The sequence below is a fragment of the Triplophysa dalaica genome, chromosome 4 (genome assembly GCF_015846415.1).
Source record: "Triplophysa dalaica isolate WHDGS20190420 chromosome 4, ASM1584641v1, whole genome shotgun sequence".
NCBI lineage: Eukaryota > Metazoa > Chordata > Actinopteri > Cypriniformes > Nemacheilidae > Triplophysa > Triplophysa dalaica.
In genome coordinates this window covers 3,593,685-3,614,686 of record NC_079545.1, presented here as the reverse complement: position 1 = coordinate 3,614,686, position 21,002 = coordinate 3,593,685, and the positions used below count along the sequence as shown (strand labels likewise).

General features: G+C 36.5%; 2 protein-coding genes across 4 annotated transcripts; one reads left to right on the top strand and one right to left on the bottom strand.

The window, feature by feature from the left end:
• The first annotated feature begins 670 nt into the window (after nt 1-670).
• prlrb (prolactin receptor b) lies at nt 671-10,390 on the top strand. Of its 2 annotated transcripts, none has more exons than XM_056744812.1 (9): nt 671-846; nt 2,753-2,830; nt 2,908-3,040; nt 4,193-4,362; nt 5,210-5,388; nt 6,237-6,378; nt 6,874-6,973; nt 7,095-7,164; nt 7,810-10,390. In XM_056744812.1, the coding sequence occupies exons 2-9, from the start codon at nt 2,758-2,760 to the stop codon at nt 8,446-8,448; spliced, it is 1,506 nt and encodes a 501-aa protein (XP_056600790.1). In that variant the 5' UTR covers nt 671-846; nt 2,753-2,757; the 3' UTR covers nt 8,449-10,390. The 2 variants fall into 2 exon arrangements, with proteins under 2 accessions (XP_056600790.1, XP_056600791.1); XM_056744813.1 differs by having other exon boundaries at nt 2,691-2,830.
• A 1,723-nt stretch (nt 10,391-12,113) lies between these two features.
• Nucleotides 12,114-20,732, bottom strand: LOC130420139 (selenocysteine insertion sequence-binding protein 2-like). 2 transcript variants are annotated; one of them, XM_056747243.1, is made up of 18 exons: nt 20,617-20,732; nt 19,903-19,983; nt 19,616-19,775; nt 19,441-19,513; nt 19,161-19,348; nt 18,970-19,051; nt 18,523-18,632; nt 18,290-18,433; nt 17,707-17,742; nt 17,491-17,586; nt 16,579-16,702; nt 16,304-16,467; nt 15,950-16,097; nt 15,630-15,795; nt 14,570-14,790; nt 14,230-14,384; nt 13,974-14,130; nt 12,114-13,177 (listed from the first exon to the last, which is right to left on the bottom strand). In XM_056747243.1, the coding sequence occupies exons 2-18, from the start codon at nt 19,917-19,919 to the stop codon at nt 13,056-13,058; spliced, it is 2,163 nt and encodes a 720-aa protein (XP_056603221.1). In that variant the 5' UTR covers nt 19,920-19,983; nt 20,617-20,732; the 3' UTR covers nt 12,114-13,055. The 2 variants fall into 2 exon arrangements, with proteins under 2 accessions (XP_056603221.1, XP_056603222.1); XM_056747244.1 differs by having other exon boundaries at nt 16,579-16,699.
• Nucleotides 20,733-21,002: the final 270 nt, after the last annotated feature.

Genomic DNA, 21,002 nt, shown 5'->3' with positions numbered 1-21,002 from the left:
TTATCGCGAGAGCGCGCTACTCGGAATTCTGTTAAATCGCTCTCGCGGTACTTCATGTCATTTGTCGAGCTGTATGCGCAGCGCACATTAACAGTGTATTGAAAATGAAAAGTTCTTTCACACACTTTTAAATATTCCTTTCCTTATTACCATACTGTTCATAAAAAACATATGAAGTTTAAAAAATAACAGTGACAAGGGGTAATAGTTCAACGATTTAAAAACGGGTACGACTATGCGCATCACTGCACTTTCAGTCCCTTCCACCATGCTGCGTACAGAACTTTTGTATTTTAGTCAAGATAATAGTAAGACATATAACGATGAAAGGCAATCAAAAAATATGAATAAAAGGATTAAAACCTTGACTTAAAAGCTCCAATACATTTCAAACTGAAAAATATTGGGTTTCCTGTCAGACCACTTATGCACATATATGAATGCAATCCAAAATAAATATGTTTTCTAACCATGTTGTTTCTCTCATAGTAAATACTTTTTGTCGACCCGTCCAAATAAACAAATAGATACATGCTTATAGCACGGTGTCATTAACTGTCAGGTAACATTTACCTGGCATGTCACACTCGGTTAGCCACGCCCCATACATCTCCCCACGGTGTGTGTGTAACTGGAGATTATGCGCACTGCTCAGTGTCAACAGGTTGACTTTGCATGTAGTCTTCCAGCCCATAATGCGTATGTTTTGGGGATCTCCGTCCCTTGACATCGGTCGGGATAAAACAGGAGTTTTGACAGCAGAACGGACCAAAATGTAGCACGATAATGTTGATTATGGGAGAATCACAGACGTAATCTTGTTCGCAGGTTGGCTTGAATATCCAGGTGCGTCTCCTTCGATTCATCGTATTACAGTGTTTTTTAACAAATTGCAATAGGGATCTTTACATTAAGAATAATTAATGTATTAAGATTTACTAAATGTAAACAAACACATTTTTTCACACCATTTGTTATCCTGTTTGCTATTAATGTAGAATTGTATTATTTTATTAGTTGTTAATGCTGACGTTTAAACAGTGCAACATATACATGTGTATATGTCTAAATTAACATTTTATGTTTTGTTAACAACGAAATTATGTTGTAAAAGTGTTATGTGTTTTCCCAAAATGCCACAGTTAATAAACATTATGTACAGTATATGTGCATACAGGTTACAACCTGATTCTGTACTGTATGATTAGCTGCACGTAATGTTTTCAATTTTTCGAATAGAAATATTTTGCTGTCATTACAATGACATACGTATTGTATCTATAATTTGTGTTAAACTATTAAAAGAAGGTTATAGACTTTGAAGGATTGAAGGTCAGAGGTATTGAACCATAGCCTAAATGAATTAACCTCTTTCTCCAAAAAAAGTATTTTTTTTTCATTTGTCCTGAATCATGTCTGTCTGACCTGTTGGAAAACACATCATTATCAATGGGAATGCAATAAAAAAACGAGTCCCTTTCCAGAAGGGATTTATTTACTTTTTATTAAAGATTGGTGTTCTCCAACTACGTTGGCACATCAGATGAACAGATTATTAAAATGTCCTTTTTTACAAATGGTTGCTGCAAAATACTCCCATTGGACTATATTTATTCATTCGATCCCAGGAGGTTAGTGGCCACAGTTCCATCTTTTGTTTTCGTGTGGGCTGGATTTACGGGTGGGTGGAGATTATAGCAACTGCGTTGTATAAACAACTTGTTATGACTTTCCTAAGGCAACCAAAGCATTATCTGCATTTCACATGATTGAATGTTAAGTAAAATAAGTAGTACGTATTGGTTGGCTTATTACACCAGCATTAAATCCTTTAAGACTGAATGTTTTTTTTGGACATGCTCCTAATGGAAGTTAATGTCAAATGTGTTGAAGTCATTTAAACCTGGACTTTAACCCGCTTCCTTCTCTAAAAGAGCATTTCATGCGGGTCATTGAATAAAAGCGACTGTGCTGACCACGAACCAAAGCTCCATGATTCATAATAAGATCACTGAGTTAACCTCTCAGTTAATTTTCCACTCGGTCCTTGGCATTTTAATGACTTGTTTGTTTGGTTGTAAAGAAACCTGAAGGCATACCAATAAGAACAAAACTATGCATATATTGCTTGTAGAACGCGGGTGCAATTTACACAAAGCACAACAATGTTTTTTTATTTTATTTAATCACATTTTTGTCTTTGCGAGGGCCACTTTATTGGACTACACTCTTCCAAGGGAGTAACTTTCCATTCTGTACTCGTGTCTGCCACACCTGGTTCATCACTTACTTTACAGTGCCCTTAGTTTTACATTTAATACATTCAACGTTGAACCATTTTGAATAGATAACTTCATTGTTAAATGGATCTGTGTTGTCACCTGTATTACATGCCACTATCTGCTTCAGTCTTCATTAATATCTTACAACAACAAATTGTCTTTTTCCGTTTCGTACTGTACACACTTCACAGATTACTGATATGAAATATGCCAATGCCACTATGACCATCATTTCTGAAATCAGATAAGAACTGTATTTCTGTATTTCTTGGCATACAGGTAATTCCTCACAGTTACAGTCTAGTTGTCCACATAGTTGACCTTTCTATTCTGCTGTTATATTTACCCATGCTAAGTGCTTGTTTTGCATGTGTAGATTCATGTTTAAAGTACAAACAAACTCTACAGGTGGTGCGTACACTCTCGGGGTAGACAGCTTGTTGACTTGCAGACTCCTGTTTTTCGTGCAGGAAAAATGCGAAGAGATGCGGAGTGTGTGCGGGCATTGACTCTGGTGTGGCTTCTGTCTTGGATGTCATATAGCGATCGTAAGTGAGGAATCTACAGTAAAATGCTGATGTTTAAACATAAATGTCATAGTTATGTTCTGGAAATGTGTCTCCAGCTCATTATCCACCTGGGAGGCCCAGACTTACGAGATGCCGGTCCCCTGAGAAAGAAACCTTTACCTGCTGGTGGGAGCCGGGATCTTCAGATGGATTGCCCACCAGCCATCATCTGTATTACATAAAGGAGAGGTGAGAGGCGTGTTTCAAACATGCACTTTTTATTTGCCCATTTATTTGCTATTTTAAGATATTTAAAACAAACATGGTTTCATAATAGGTACATGTTTATATACGACTTGAAAGAATTATTTAATTTGACCTTTTTCAGGTTTGTGGGACCAGTTTTCAATATATACTAAAAACAAGAATGCCTTTGAAAAAAGTTTTTATTGTTCAAGATAAACATGTTTTTTCCCAGATCATAGATTAAGATTTTTATTATTAAAATATGGAAAGCTCCATTTTCATAAATGTGATCCAACAGAGGTAAATGACAAATTTAAACCATATACTGTTTTGATGAATTAATCACCTGTAAAGTATTTTAACTTTCTTATGGATGCATTTTTATTTAAAAAAAACAAATAATGTTGTGGGTCCACTAGACAAGTGAACATTGGTAGATAAATAAATTACATGAATTCTAATAAATACCATGTATGGGTTATATATCATTTTATACCATGGTTTGAATACTGGATTCTGATTGGCTGTAAATTGTGCACTAAAAGCCTTTAACGCACGGGTAGCTCCAGTCAATTTGATTACATTTAAAATGAACTGACAAAATAACCATAATTTTCACCCTGTTTGATCTAAAATGACACTGTTAACATCTATAATAAATTGAACTTGGCAAATAACCATGGTATAAACGGAATAATCCACGGAGAGTCGTGCATTAAAGGATTATCCGCTACGGTCGGGTGGTTCTTCGCCTCCACATCGTGCATTAAAATCCTTTAATGCACAGCTAGCCATGGATTATCCCTTCCTTACTTAATATTAAAAAACTGTTTGTTTGTTCATTTGTTTGTTTTATGAGCAAACAATGTGGATATAGTGTGTATTTTTATAAAATATTAATACATAGAGACTAAATAAATTAATGTCAAAATATTTTTTTAATTTTCAATTTGTTTAATGTTTTGGGTCCACTAGACAAGTGAATTTTGGCAGATTAACAAATGACAAAATTTCCAATAAATACCATGCATGGGTTCAATTTTATTTTGGTTAATATTAAAATACTATTTCTTTTATGAGCAAATTATTAATACATAAAGACTAAATAAATAAATGTAAGAAATCTTTTTTAAATCTCTGTGTAATTTGTTTCAGATCTGTGGAAGTCTTTGAATGTCCAGATTATCATTCAGCAGGGAACAACTCCTGCTTTTTCGATAAGCGGCACACGTTGATTTGGATCATATACAACATCACAGTGGTGGCGTCCAATGCACTCGGGAAAACCTATTCTGAATCTGTGGAAGTAGATGTTATGGATATAGGTGAGTTTGTTTATTTTGTTTGCATATGAAAGTGCATCCGAAATGCTTATAATTTTATATCCATTTACCCCAAGTGTATACTACCTACCTGCGCATGAGTGGTCAATAATGTTTTACCACAGAGGCCAATTTCGAGGCTGTTTTGACAACACTTAAACTGGAAGCCACAGGCCAGTAGGCCGGTTGCTAAATATAGCGTATAACAAACTCACCTACTGCTGCGCAAGGGCACATGCAAGATCAAGATCAGGGTAATTTCCTTTATGAGAGTCTACTTTTTTAAAACATTGTACAGTTTTAAACAGCATGGTTGTTCTTACTGAAACTGAAATGCATAAATGTAAATGAAACTGGATTTTTACAAATCTGTATTTTATTGAATTTGTCTAGTGCTGGGCGTGCTATAAATCTGTGTCTGCTTGGTTCCTCAAATAATACACACACATAAGAGTCAAATGGAAAACTACTGAGAGAGGTGAACCAGATGCTGCTACGGCCGAGAGTGGTTTAATAAAATGAGGTTGAACAGGTTTGAGTCTAGCTTGCTTGGAAACTCAAGCCATGTATTGAATATCCCTCTGGGGCCACCTGAACGTGGTTTTGTATGACATATGAAGGTGTTGTGTCCAGGAAACAAAGAGGAAAAGTCTGACTTGGCAAGATCTGAGTTTATGTTCGATGCTCATGTGTGAGTTTAGATGAACTATGTAAATGAGAAGCTTGTCTATTTTGTCATACAAGTCATACAAGGAAAATATATAAATTAACCCATCAGTTGCTTTTTCTGGAACATTATACCTGTTCAGTTTTGTCATTGATTTAATATAATTTATCTGCTTCCTCACAGTTCAGCCTCACCCTCCAGAGAATGCCAACGTGTCTTTAATTCAGGCCGACAACAACTTTTACATCCTGGTGCGGTGGGAACCCCCTCGTGAGGCAGACACACGTTCAGGATGGGTGACAATAAGATATGAAATTCGTGTAAAAAGGGAGAAAAGCAGGGAGGAAAGCAACAGCTGGGAGGTGAGATTGAAATATGTTTTAAAAATTATGATATTGAAAAATGTTTGTGATTTTGTTGCGCTACACAGACAATAGTGCTGCCAGGGGTACGTGAAAAAATATATAACAGATTTTTGAAAATATAAAAAAATATTCTATAAATGTATGTTTATGTTTAATCTGTTATATTTTTACATTTACATCTAAACAATATTATTCAAGAAATAGTTCACCTAAAATTTCTGTCCTTTAGTCAAAATCTGAATGTCTTTCCTCTGTGGAACGCAAAAGCCAGTGTACTGTTGTTCAGTGTAATTTGATTACCAACATTCTTCAAAATATCATATTTTGTGTTCTCCAGGATAAAGTCATAGGTTTGGAATGATGAAAGAATTTTCATTTTGGGGTGAACTGACACTTTATAAATAATTATTGTAAAGTGTGTCCAAGAATAGCTTTTTATACTTGGATCGCTGGGTCTGTTAAAAACCCAGAATTAAAGAACCAAGTGTTGCATTTTGAATTTAGCTTTTTTGTAAAAAATGGTTTGTTTCACTATAAAACAAATCTTGACATAATCAAGTTGGAGTCATATGACGTCAGGTTCCAAACGATTGTACGACAGGTACGACCCCTTACTTGCGTATACATTTGGACGGTCTTAGTCAAATCATACCACGAACTGACCTGGATTTGTGGGGGTGTGGTCACATGAGGCCTTTCACCCTCTTTTGTTCCGACACTTAATTTTTTGCAATTTTACGTGTCTTATACATGCATGGGCAACTTATAAAACATCAAAGAGACGAAAAACAAGTGTTTGCACCATATGACCCCTTTAACTGTTTTTCTGTGTTTTGTGATTGTAGTCATATAATGCTGGAAAACAGCTGGAGTTCAGCATCTACAGTCCTCAGCCAAGTGCATCTTACCTTATACAGGTGCGCTGTAAACTCGACCAGGGCCTGTGGAGTGAATGGAGCTCTCCCGCTTTCATCCAGATCCCAGACAGTAAGATAAAACCAGCATCAGCCATTCAATCCATCACACCTTACCTCATTGTGTTACGTAACTGAGCGTTTTGCCTTATGTAACAATGACCAGGCTAAAGAAGAGCCAAAACAGAATATATTCTTTGACGGATCATAAAAGTAAAGCTTGGTTTAAAGCATGAACAAATGAATACAAACCAGCAGTAAAGTCAAAAGTTTTTTTTTGCTTTAGTATTTGTTAGCCTTAACATCTCTAAACTAGTGTGATCCAAAACACAGCCTTCCACATCCGTTAATCCATTTAAATGTCATCATTCTTCATTTCTCCTCAGATTTAAGTCAGAGATAAACTAAACACTATTAGCTATTTAAAAAGGGGGGGGGCACTCAATATGCACTTCCCTAACTTCCTTACCTCAACGCATTAAACAAAGCTGCACAATTTAATGCACGGCAGTGGGTCTTTGAAGCAAAATCATTACTATCTTAACGTTTTGTGTTTTCTCTGCTTTAGAAACCTCAGACACACAAAGTGCGCTCTTGATCTTCTCTGTGACTCTAACAGCTTTTATTTTCTCACTGACTGCCGGAGTGCTGGCTGTCAAGATGAAACAGTAAGGCTGATATCTTATCTCATCACAAGCCCTACACACAATAAAGCGCTGAATGTCATGCTATACTGTTACCATACATGCCATTTACATGTTGGATATTCGCTTTGTTCATCTACTCTAGCTTGAAACGTTTTCTGCTGCCACCAGTTCCACAACCGAAGATCAAAGGCTTAGATATAAAACGTCTTAAGGTAAAGCAGATCTTTCAAATCGGCATTACAATGTACAATACTGGCCTTGAAATACTAACAATGTTATCATATGTGAAGTATTAAAGGAACACTCCACATTTTGGGGAAATAGGCTCATTCTCCAACTCCCGCAGAATTAATGATCTGGAGTTAAAGATCGCCAGACCCGGAGATCGGCTGAATAGATTCCGGTATAACTCAACTTAATAACTCTGCGGAAGTTGGAGAATGAGCCTATTTCCAAAAAAAGTGGAGTGTTCCTTTAATAGAACATCGATAATCACAGTTATTTAAGGAACAGTTCACCTTCAAAATGAATATTCTGTCCTTATTTACACACCCTCTTGTCATTTTAAACTTCTATGATTTTCTTTCTTCTGCAGAAGAAGATATTTTGATAAATGTTGGTCCCAATGAGTTGGTTTTGTGTCCATACAATAGACGTCAATGGGGACCAACGGTTTTTGGTTACCATCATTTTTTAAAGTATCTTCTTTAGTGTTTTGCAGAAGAAAGAAAAACGCACAGGTTTAAAATGACAACAGCGTAACTAAAGAATGACGCAATTTAAATTTTGAAGGTGAACTATTCCCGAGATAAAATAAAATGAAATCACTGTTACCTCTTATTTGATCAATTTGACAGAATGGAAATTCTGAGGAGATCTTCAGTGGTCTTCTCATTCAAGAACATCCCCAGATAGCCCAGAATCTCGAGCTTCAAGTGGAGTTCCTCGTGATCTCAGATGGTGATGAAGAGTTCGATGGTCAAGGACCTCACAAACACAAAATAGATTCTTCTAGAAAGCCTCCTCTAAACGGCAAGCAGATCATGGAGAACAGCACAGAGGAGGTAAACTCCACACGAATAATGTGTCCCAGTCCTGGATGTGACTATCAGGACTGCACAGTTAAAGATTCTCTGTTTCTGAGCATCCATGGAGAGACTCAACCGCAACTTTACCACGACTGTAGCGGCTTGCTAATAAAAGCCCAGGAACAAAATACAGCCAACACTGGACTGAGTGAAGGTGAAACTGACATCAGAGTCAGCATCACTCCGGCTGAACTCACAGGTTACGTTGAGGTCGATAAAGATAAACAAGACCAGGAGGATTATAGTAAAATCAGTGACATTATCAGTGATAATATCCTCGTGCTACATAAAGACACAACCCCCCTACAGAAACACAAAGAGGGTAAATGTGACAAAATAAAGTGTGAAACCGAGGAAACCACTGATGTTGAACCACTGGAATATTTGGAAACTGTGACTTTTGAATGAAACTTTTGTCTTGTGAAAACTGTCAAAGCACTTTGTAAACAGAGACGTCAGAGCAAACTTTTGGTTTGTGTTCTCTACTATCCGGTTTCTCTTGAAGGAAATTGACTTTTCTCTGTTGACTTATTTAATATGGATCTAAAAACAGGAAGCTGCTATAAGAGGTCAGCGTTCATAGTGAAAATTCCTTTTCCAAACCATTACACATCCACCAGAAGCTGTTAAAAAATACCCTACTACAGATCATTATATTATTCTTTAAACCTCTCAAAACCTGTTTTTCTGCCAACTACCTCACTTTAGGAGACAAAGGAAAAACATATGGAAGGAGGCTTTGCCTCTTTCTCTCTCTCTCTCTCTCTCTCTCTCTCTCACTCTCTCTCTCTGGCACTTTTCTCAATGCTTGCTGCTGCAGATTTTTTTTGAGATTCCTCTGACTGGTCAAAAATGATTTCACAATTTATTTATTCCTGTCAGGTCCTGTTTGATTCTTTTTATTTACTACTCGGCTAGTTGGAATGTTCGATTCGGATTGGCCAGTCACGACATTTGCAGGTTCATTATTCCCAGATAACAACCTCTCAGAACACAATAATACGGATGCAGCAAATCATTTTGACAGTTTTTTTTGGCCATTTAAATATAAATATGTCTTTTAATAACATATACAACATTATATTTACAAATGATTAAACTAAATTGCCTGTTCGTGATGTTTGAACATCGTTTCTTACCTTAAAACCTAAAGTAAATGGCTTTTCCTCACGGAAGGTCGGCATTTGGTAAATAAAATATTTCAAATTCACATTTTAACAAATGTACACGCAACCGGCTGTTATCGCGGAATAAGCTCCTTCACTGTGCCTCTAAATTATCCCTTACTTATACTGTACTTGTTGAAAGCCTAATTTAAAGCAATATTCCGTTTCAATATTCAGTCGGCTGGACAAAACCATACATACAGTAATATTTTGTACAAATATTTATATAGAAAACATTGGTTAAGGTATTTTTTTGACAAAATTATTTTCCAAAACAGCAAACATACAGCTGCAGGGAAAAATTAAGAGCCCATATCAAATTTATTTTCTGTTTTCCTGAAATTACTATTTGTCGGTATGTGTTTAGGCAAAATTATCATTTTTGTTTCATTCCGTGAATTACTGAACATATTTCTGACGAAATAAAAATAACAGAATAGATTCTCTGTATTTTTTCATTCACTTTTAAGCAATACAACAGTAATATTTCTTCATGTATTTAGGAAAAGTAAAAAAAAGTAATAACCTGGATTTTTATTACAGTTTTCATCTGTCATTTCTGGCTGTCAGTCTTTCACATTACTGTTGGAGGACTTTATGTCACTCCTGAGGTTTGATTTTGTTGAAATTCAACTGCAATGGCCAACATACATCTAGAAATGGTGATTAAATGAAACTTCTGAATGATCAAATTTTTCTGTGGCTGTATGTCAGAGAATATGGGTTTTATTCAAATATTGCATATATTTCTATAAAAAAAAAAATAAGGCATACAATGACTGCATTTTGTATCAGTTTTTAATATTTTGTTGATTCGATTTTGACAGCATTCATTCTTCTCCTGGGTCTTGACTCAACAAGCTTTGCTCATCTGTTTTAATTTTTTGAATTAGAATTAGAATGCCTTTAATGTGCTATTTCATCTTATATATATTGATGGCCTCCGAGCAGCAGATTATGCAGACGGGTCAGCAGGTCAAATGATGGAATGTTTTTGGTTTGCAGTGCAACAGTAAAGAGTTACTTGTGTTAAATCAAACATTGACTTGGGAACAAACAGTTCAGTCTGAAGGAAATGGAAGAAGTTAGATTTTTGTTGTAATTCTGCAGCTTTCAGTTAAAACTGGAACTTGAGTTATTTCCTTGTTTTTCATCTATATGTCTATTGTGGGGAACATTTATGCTTTTTGTGACATGACAATGTAATTAAAAATATATATATTAATAGAATATTTAATATTGCTAACTTGTATAAGAAATGAGAAAAAAAAACATTGGGTTAATAGTCTTTTATTGACAAGGTTATGCATCAATATATCTATGTTATTTAAAAAAAATCCCAAAACAAAATCAAAGGTCGGAGACATATACACAAATCTCCTTTTTTTAGCCCTTCTTTTAGAGGTGATGCCATAAAATAACCACTGCCATACTACATATCTTAAAAGAACTGATTCTTTTTTTCCAACTTAAAATTAAATGGGTTGTTTTCACCCATGATTGGGTAAAATATGGACAAACCCTGTCTGAGCCATTTTTAAGTGTTGTTGTGGCGAATCGGCCTTCCAATGCACAAAGAAATCTCGCAAGACAAGGGTTCCAGATGCCACATGCCATAGTGTAAGGTTTTGTGGACGTGAAAGATTTGTTGTGGAACCATAAAGACAAAGAAACTTTAAGCAGCCTTTATTTTCAATAAAGATTTTATAAGAATTATTTTAAACAAAACATCAATATCTACTATAATATATGTGCTATATTTTGAATGGTTTTCCGTTAGATTGTTTGCAACTAAATCTTCCAGAATCAAAAAAGTACTTGATCATTTTTTCCTCTATGTTTAAAGATCCAGTGTATGAAATTAAGCGACATTGAGACATGAGGTTGCTAATCGCAACCACTGGCTAACTCCACCCACCCTACCTTTGGAAGCACTATGGTGGCTGACACAGGACAAAGATGTCACGGTTTCCTTTCCATGCTAAAGGAGATAATGGATAAATACCCCCACTTGGTCTTTGCACTTTACCACTTGACTACTTTCATGACGTATTTCCTGTTTTTGGCCCAAGTGTTCCAGTGGTTGGAAAGATCCCAAGTGAGCACGTAGTATTTCTAATACGATGAGACAAACTTACAATGTTAATAAATGTGGTGTTTCTAATTATGTGATAAAATAAGTTTGACAAAATACATTACTTCGGAGTTTTCACCATTAAAATGTGTAACACTACGTTTTACTTACAAAATATATGTAATATCTATTTATATAGTCAAGGCAGATTTATTTTTATAGTGCTTTATTTGTATTGTATCAAAGCAGCTGTACCCGCTCGGAAGCTGTATTCAAGATAGAGGGTTAAGTATGCGTTGAGGGCACTGGACAGACTTGCAATCTTACATCCTGTCGCGTGCATGCGCTCTCAAGTGGCCAAGACTGCAAGTGGGGGTATTTGGACGCGGCTAATGTATTTATGAAACACGCTCTCAGTTTGTCCGTTCAGGGCTACTGCAGAAACAACATGATGAATTACATGTAAGATAACCTGAGTATGTAGATAGAAATAGAACATTCTATGGTAATTAAAACTTAACGCTTCATTATGCAAGGTCTTAATTCACCTCTAAAGACATAGTTATATATAATATATATTGCATTTCTGTCAATAGATCCTCCAAACAAATTACACACAGCACTCTTAAGTAGATAAGTATAAATTAAACAAATGACATTAATGAAAAAACTGAATCATCCAAGATCTGGTTTATTCCAAATAATTTAACATTCCTTGATCCTCAAATGCATTTTTGTGGCCTTAAGTCACATTTTTGTAGAGGGGTTAAAATAAAGCACAGCAGATTCCATTCTCCATTCAAACTTTTCCAAGCAGTAATCAGAGGTCGGGATCAGTTATTGCAAAGAATTTATTGCAAATACTGGAGAAACCTTGTGCTTGCATTCAATCATCCACAACACACAAAATGTTTTGGTCCCAAAGTCAACTTTTTTCTACATGGCAGCAAAGCACACGGTTTTATCTGAAATAAATCCTCCATTAAAGTGAAGTTGTAAGTAGTTCGTCTTACGCCACATGTATGTGCAGAGTACTGAACAACTACATAAAATGAAAATGTTTGATTAACTACAAACCACATGATCCATAAACTGTTAAAAATGAACCACAAGGACTCTCTTTGATTCAATGATAATGGATTAGCTAGTGTACAGGAACCCTCACTTGGATAAAGTGGATTACAAATTAAATGTAAGGAAACTGAATTAAGTGAGGAGCGGATACGTGTTCCCAAATACAGTTCGTGGTCATAACATTCATTCATTCATTTACCAGCTTGAAGAACTGAAAAGTGTCTTGCTGACACAATTTTGCTACAAACACAGTGGTCATGATATAGGAGAAGGAAAATACATTTGCTTTCCAAATGTAAACATTTACAACAATCTAGTGGTTCTGATTTCATATCTTTATCAAACTAGTACATTTCTTTGAATAGAAATTGAGATAGAGGAGATATCTACAAAAATATTCACCATTCAGATTGCCAAACAACAAACTAAGTATGTGATAATCTATACGAAAATATTTAGTCAAGGGCTATTTTCATCTGTATTGCCTTGATTAATGACATCATTCCATGCCACGTGTTAACGCTTGCATTTCATTATAATCCTAGACAATCATAGGCACGTTTGGTACTTCAAGATTTCCTCGGTGTGTGCTAGAAGCTCATGTGTGGGTCCAACACGCTGTGTTCTACTTTCCGCCTCACAGAAGCATGACCTCAGCACAGCACATGGACAAAAACTGAGATTCTCAACTCTCACTTCCTTCAGCTTCCTTCTTGGTCACGCAGATGCTCCTCTGAACCGATGGAAACCGATGAAAAGTGCTCCTCAAAATTCAGGAAAGAGTGCTCGAAATCTTTCTCCAGCATTTTCTTCCAGACTTTTACTGAGAGGACAGAAGGAGGTCAGATGAAGGGGTGATTTCAAATGTTGTGACAAATGTTCTTTCTTATGTAAATGGATACAAGCCAAAATATTAATAGAAGTCGTAAATAAATATAATAATGGGTAAGAAAAAAGGTAAAATTTAAGTTTCCCCCAACATTATTTATTCACCCTCATGACTTTCTTCTATGGAACACAATAGAATATCTATTAAGAAATGTCTCAGTGGTTTTCTGTTCATACAAGCTAACAAGATTTCTCGTTCCCGTCTGATTTACGGGCATTAGCGGTGGAGTTGAAGACAACAGATCCCATCATTCCACGTTCCTTCACAGCGTCATCGAGCTAAGGCATTGTTGTTGTTTTGATCGTGCGCCCTCTAGCACAGTTTTATACAAACTGCACCTTTAGCTAATATTTTGTTACACTTATTGATTACATAAGCTATTTCTTATAATAAAAAATGATTTCTGGAAATCATCTTTCGATCACCCCCACTTTGGGAACCCCTGACTTAACCAACAGTCTTATCAACAGATAATTCGAATATTTTAAGCAAATTCTGAGTATGCTTTGAGTAAAAGAACAATTCAGTTCCAGCAAAAACATATCGCTCATCACTCATATGGCAACCAACTGATGTAATACGACAAAAAGTCTTAACCACAGCCTTCAATCAAAACAGGCAGGTTAAACATTTACATATTAAACCGAGCAGTTAAATAAGAGGAAAATAAAATCTAATCAAAAGTGTTGAGGAGCATAACATTTGTTTAAGAAAACGAGTGAAGACATACTGTAGTCGGGCTCTTCAGTTCCAGAAGGTTCTTCTGAGGTCTCCACCTCCAGCTGTTCCTCCAGCTGTTCCTGCGATGAAGTGTCAAGATTCGCAATCATCACCTCGTAGGCCTTCCTGGCCTCTGCCGATAACTCGATCATTTTGTGATAGTGGTCCTGTGGAAAGAGATATGAATGCAATCAACATCGTTGTTGTTGAAGAACGACTTAAGCAGCATATTTAAGCAGCAATGACCGGAGATTTTTGACACTCACTTGTGCCCCGTCGTAGTTAAAGATGCCCACTAAGCTCACGGGGACGGCTTTGTTTACACAGCGCCCCAGTGCCTTTCTCGACAGGGCAAAAACGAATGGAATGGACTGTTCCCGACACGTGTCGATGATGGTGTGGAGAGCCTCGTCTAGACCACCTGCACAATACAAGACCACCGATCAGATCTTAGGCTTTGTCGAAAAACACAAAAGAAACATGCATCCAATGCTGTTTTCATTCAATAAAACGCTAATAATTGTTGTTTAGAATCATACATCAGCAAAATGTACCACTGCAGATGATATGTCTATGTGAATGGATCATTGGTGAATCAGCATGTACCTTTGGACTGTATACGTTCACAGTTGGGCGAGATGATAACACACTTGACTTTCCTGAGTTTGAGATGTTTCAGCACCTCTCGCAGTCCCATGACCACCCGACGCTTCATCCTAGCCTTCATGGGATCTTTCTGATAAAGACGATCCTGAAACCTCACCAGCTCCTTCAGTAAAGTGGTCACACATTCATCCACATCTTTCCTCAGCACCTGATTGCAGTAGCTGCAGTCGTAGAAAAATTATATTAAACATCAAATAGAATTTCCTTGATAACAATTCATTTATTATCTGAGATGAGATTGCATAACAAGATGACAATACATAACATTATGCATAGAAATATAGTTTTAATACAAAGATTCTTTTTGGTACAATTATGTCAGTAATACTTTACAATAAGGTTGTATTTGTTAACAATATTAAATGCATTATCTAATATGAACTACAGTTAACATTATAGTTTTTCAGCGTTTAAAGGGACAGTTCACCCATTCTGTCATTATTTACTCATCCACAGGTTGTTGTTGAAACTGTCTTTATGTGAACTGTCCGAAATTAAGAAGATTATTGTATGCAAGCAGTTCTGGGGCACTATTGGCTTCTATAGAAGGGAAAAAACCCACAATGGTAGTCAATGGTGAACCAGCACTGTGTAGTTACCCATATTCTTCAAAATATCTTCTTTTGTGTTCAACAGAAAAATATATATATACAATTTTAATTGTTTTTAGAACATCTCGAGATTGAGAAAATGGTGACAGAATTTCAATTTTTGGGTGAAATATCCCTTTAAAAATCTATGTTAATGTTAGTAAATGCCAATACAGTTTTTAATGTTTGTTCATTATGCACTAACTAATGTTAACAAATACAAGTTTTGATTTAACAAAAAGTTCTATAAATCAGTAGCTAAATTGAATAAATTGTTGGTATTGTATTGTTTGCATTGTTAGGTGATGTTAGCTAATGTTAACGCATACAGTCTTGTTGCAAAGTGTTATCAGTATATTCATATTTAAGGAATAATCGTACATTAAAGAAATAAAATTGTATTTTCTTACTCCCTGAACTTCCTGCTGTGGATTTTGGGAAGATTAGGGTTGGATTCGGGATTACAGGATAGTAATGTTGGATTTTCCACCACATCATTATCCGGCGTGTCATTAGACTCTGAAATGGGCTGGTCGCTCTCTGGTTCTTCAATACAAACAAGTTCAGGGTTGTCACCTAGATCCAATGAAAGAGAATATGAGCATTCTCACACACATACAAGAAAATAATGTGACCAAACAAGGCAACACTAAAACATCAAACTTTCTTATTAACTCAGTCCAGATTGCATTTTTTTGTCTACAACACAATGCATGCCGTGTTTGCATACTTGTGAGATGTTGGTCCTGGTCAGGCAGGCTTGTATCCGAGGGGTTCTCACTGGTTTCCATTTCCACGGCCTCAGTGACCAATCGGGCTGGGTCTCTCTCCTCCAGCAGGCGGTTCTGTTTCCTCTCTTCCCTTTCCTTTAGAATCACCTAAATTATGAAAAAACAAAACATATTTTACACTGACAATTTGACCTTAAAGAATCATGTCATTTCTACAAGTAAAATTAATGTTTTCTTCCTTCTAGTTTTAAAACATTCAGGTGGCCCTAACCACACCATTGGTTTAGCAAACGTTGATACGTCGAAATCGCGCACTGGCCCTTTAAGTGAACACGAAGTGGAGATAATCTCACTCGTTTAAGAGGCGTTGGTTTCTTCGCTTTCGGAACTTCTCGTTGTTTTCCCTTCTTCACTAAAGGACAGGTGGAGTCCAGCGGGTTATGAGGCATCATCTCCTGCTGCCGTGGCTTCTTCTGAACCGAAGGCTCCTTATGGACCACATGCAGAGCTCCACCAACTGAGACAACAGAAAATATGACTCTATTATCTTACGTGTTATATATTATAAAACATAGTAAAGAAAAGACTTGACACTTAAAAATAAACAATGATTTTCTAAGCGAAATACCAGAGATGGTCAACGGCCGCTGGTCTTGTTTGGATTTCTGACACTGTTGCTTCTGCTCCAGGGCGGCCAACATGTTTCCCAGGTCCAGCTGCACAGGGACTTTAGACTTCTTCTGACTAACCTGCTGAATGAAGGTGGGGTAAAAATCAGCTGCTACTACTATTTAAATAATACTCATCTTAAATGTATCCGACTTAACGCAGTGATATAACGTGGCTAAAGCGAATATTATCGATAGTTTTAGACTTAATGCGTAAACACGATTTAAGGTTCAAAATGAAATATATTACACATACTGTTCATGTTTGTATCTCCTGTTTGCCCCGAGGCTCTGAAACGGCAGATTTTTTATAAAGCTCATCGCTCTGAAAAGCGAGGTGTGCTATGATTGACCAGTTAACCAGTGATTGGTCGAATACAGCAAGCATGTGACGGAGATGTAACGCCTCTTACCATATTTGAAACATCAGGTACCAAAGCAATTGTACTAACAGGTAAGCCCACCTTACTTGGGTGTACATTAGGATTAATATTTTGAGCTTATTTTTTGATTTTGCATGTATTTATTTAGTTTATAGGGAAATTGTAAAATAATAAAACATTCCTGTAAATGTACCAGAATAACCCAAAGGCTAATTTTTAATCCGTAGTCCTTGGACAATATATTACGAGCCACCCTAAAGAAAATCTTATTAAAAATAAATACTAAACAATGTCATAATTACAGTACAAATCATACAGTTTTCCATTGAAAACAATAAAGGATCAATTAAAAACATAGCAAACAAAATACGAACAATAAAAGGATAGCTAGCAGATATAAGATTCTAGTGTTGATAAATCGGAGTAATTATTAACCAATTCTTCATTGGAACCCTAAATAAAACTATTCTTTTTGTGGTCCACACCAACCTGTGTTTTCTTAGCATCACTAGAGGCAGGTGCTGTTTTGTATTTTATCTGTAGAGACGATCCTTCTTTCTGTGCTCCAGAATGTCCTTTGACTTCCTGAATCATACAATCACAGATAGTACACTAGCATAAATAAACAAACACTAACATTTTATTTTATATGTGCATATGAACTGTTGGCCTGTGGGTGTGTGCCAACCACCTCAATGAACTTACAAGTGCAAGCGACAGGTCTGGAAACTCCTCCTCATCCTGCAAACACAACACTAAATTATTCACCATTATGCAACGGAGAATATTGAAGGAAGAGTTCACCGCCCCCCGAAAATTGTCATCTTTCCTCCCCCTTAAGTTGTTTCAAATCGATATACATGTCTTTGTTCTGATAAACACAGAGATGAAGAACGCTTAAAACCTAACAGTTATTGGCCACCATGGAGTACCAAAGCAGGAAGAGTGACAGTCACAAGTGCCCCAGAACTGTTTCACTGTACTACATTCCTTAAAATTTCTTCTTTTGAGTTCAACAGAACCAAGTTTTTCCTACTATGGTAGTCAATGGTGGCCAAAAACTGTTTGGTTAAAAGTTCTTCTAATATCTTTCTTTGTGTTCAACAAAACAAATACATTTATTTAGATTCAGGGTTTTCATCTTTGGGTGAACTGTCCTTTAAGACTGGTTTGCATTAGTGTTGTCTAATTTTATTATTTAAATGTATTTTAAATATGATTTATTAAGTAAAGACTCAGATTTTAAGCATTTTAAACAACATTATGACACAAATAACCAGATTTTCACCCCAATCTTTGGAGGCTCCTGCTGTATCAGATGTTCCTCTGGTATCTGCCGTTTCGTGTCCTCGGAGGTTGTTTTAGTCTTCCTCTTTTTCTTTCTCTTCTTCTTCTCGGTTTTCTGCTCTCCTGGTTGTGCATATAAATCCTCCTTGAAAAGGTGAATGAAATGTTTGTTCTTAAAGAGAAACACAACAGTATTTATGTTGTATGGTGTACGCTGACAGACAAAGCGTGTACCTGAGATGATGTGTTGGGTTTAGGGCATTTCTCAATGACTTTTGGAGGCTGAGAAGCAATATTTGCCCAGGATGCAGGTCCAGCCGGATTGGATGTGGCATTATCCTGATCTAAATCCGATTGGAATATATTCATATATTACTTGATTTCTCTTACATAGATTTGTATTTTTTTTGCCAACAAATACGCTTATGATTTGATATGTGCAACAATGACACATTCTTTTTTGCACGATTTATCATTACACCACAATCATGACATTTTCTTTATGTTAACAATTCATCAGCACCATGTTGTTCCAAAGAAGAACCGTTTGTAAAAACTTTTTTCAGAAAATAGGACATAGCTCGGCCCTAGATTTATACACTTTTTTTCTTTTAATATCCATTTCCCCTACATTTGAATGTAAAAATGGGTTGCCATGTTGAAGTTTTCCTGAATCTTTACCTGTTGTGACGGCCAATAAAACATCATTCTGTCTGTTCGATGGGACTTGTCGTGCCGGCTTTGTTCTTCGATTTGCTACATTCTGATATACAGGAAAAGAAATTAGCAAGTGACCCATAAAAGCTAATAGATGTAAACAGTTTGCGCCTGAACAGTGTTCTTAGGATCATACCAGCATGCGTGAAAGTTACCTTACAAGTAGCTGCTGGTAAACTCTGTCGCTCTTCTGACATCACTGAAACACATGCTGACGACTCCAGGGGCCAGGAGGTTAACGCAGGGTCACCAGGTGTGATGTCACCCAATTCAGGAAAATCTACAAGTTTCATCTCAAAAGTGCTACTACATGAAATTGCTGATTTGACACTGTGAGCAGGATCTGGGGACAGAAGCATACAGAATTTTTACATTTCGAAGTTCCTTGAGAATCTAACAATGCTAAAGCTACATGATTGTATCGTGGTTACGTACCTTTTCTGTCGGACGACCTCCTACTGATTCTTTTGTCCTGAGATGAAGCCTCGGATCTATTCTCTTTCCATAACTGCAAGATTAAAACACATATTTGGAACAGCAACAAAATACGCCCACAAATGATTTGACATGATGCTGTAAGAATGACCAAACTTGTTGGATCATACTAGACCTTTCCAGTCTTTCTTCTAAGATCAGAAGTCCTGGTGGTGGCTTGAGAGACGCTGCTGTGGCCGTGTTTCGTCTCTGCCCTGTCATGCTCGACGGATCTCTGCCTTCTCTTGAACCAGTCTTCAGCTGAGGACTGACATGTCTGGTCTTTAGGTGGAGCTCTGAAATACAAAAAGTTACATTTTGTAAGTGTTAACTACTGAAAAAAGTACAAAGGTTTATATTTATCTATGGTGGCTCACTCTGCTTGCTAGTTTACATAGACACATTATAAAAAATTATAATAACCTTTTTATGTTCTCCATCTTGTTGTAGAAATGGCTATGCACCCAACAATTTCGACTGAGCAAAAACTCTGATCCTCAAAATCTGCAAGTTACATACACGGGTTCAAAGAGCAATGTGGTCAATACAATGCAACATAACTAAATATGTTATATAATGCAATACATTATATTACAAGTATGAATATTGTTACCCGAAAAGTAACCCTCGTTGTTTATTATTAAAGGTGTTTAAATGAACGTTGCAGAAACTTTGTGTTAAATGTGAAATGATGGCGCAGTAAACAAACTAATGTCATAAACCACACAACGTTACAGTTTCCAAACATGCTTTACAATTTTCCAATCCTCGATGATTTTGAACAAGTGTATTTTAAACATTGAAACAAGCTGTAAGCAAAAGAGAATGTGGTTTTACAAGACTGATGTCGCAATAAACATTGCACTGCATCGGTTAGCAGTCAGCTAAAAAAACTACAGACAGCAAACCTCATGCAGATTCCATCGAATCAAACCAAAACGCTTCGACTTTCACCTTACATGCAAATAAATAAATAACATTATAAAGTCTCGTTGTGTCGCATGTTTAATTCTCCACTGCTTTTCTGTGCCGAGCCATATGGGATTTCGAGATAGAGCTTCAGACCGTAATCTGAGCCATTGTAAACAGTCGTGATGATGAAGGACTTTAATGACTGAACGATAAAGACTTTCATACCTTTCGGCCTTTGACAGACTCCATTTTAAAGACACGCACTGCCTTTTGAAGTAAAACCGGTGGGCCGAATAATAAGAGATCAATCTCAAAGTTGACAGGCAGGCTCTGTGGGAACGGGACTTTTATTTTGAAATGATCTGGTTGTTTGGTAACACGTGAGTTTGACCAAAGCGCTTGTATGGCTTGATGCGCAAATGAATCGACGTGTGATATAATTGTATCGCGAGAGCGCATTTATTTTAACGCGCTCTCGCGGTATTCTGATGTCATAGTTCGATTGTCTGCGCAGCGCCTTATAAAGTGGAACGCAAAGCAACAAGACAATAGCGCTTTTATTTCACACATTGACAGTTTTATTTCTTGTAACTTAGCAGCTTTACAGAAAA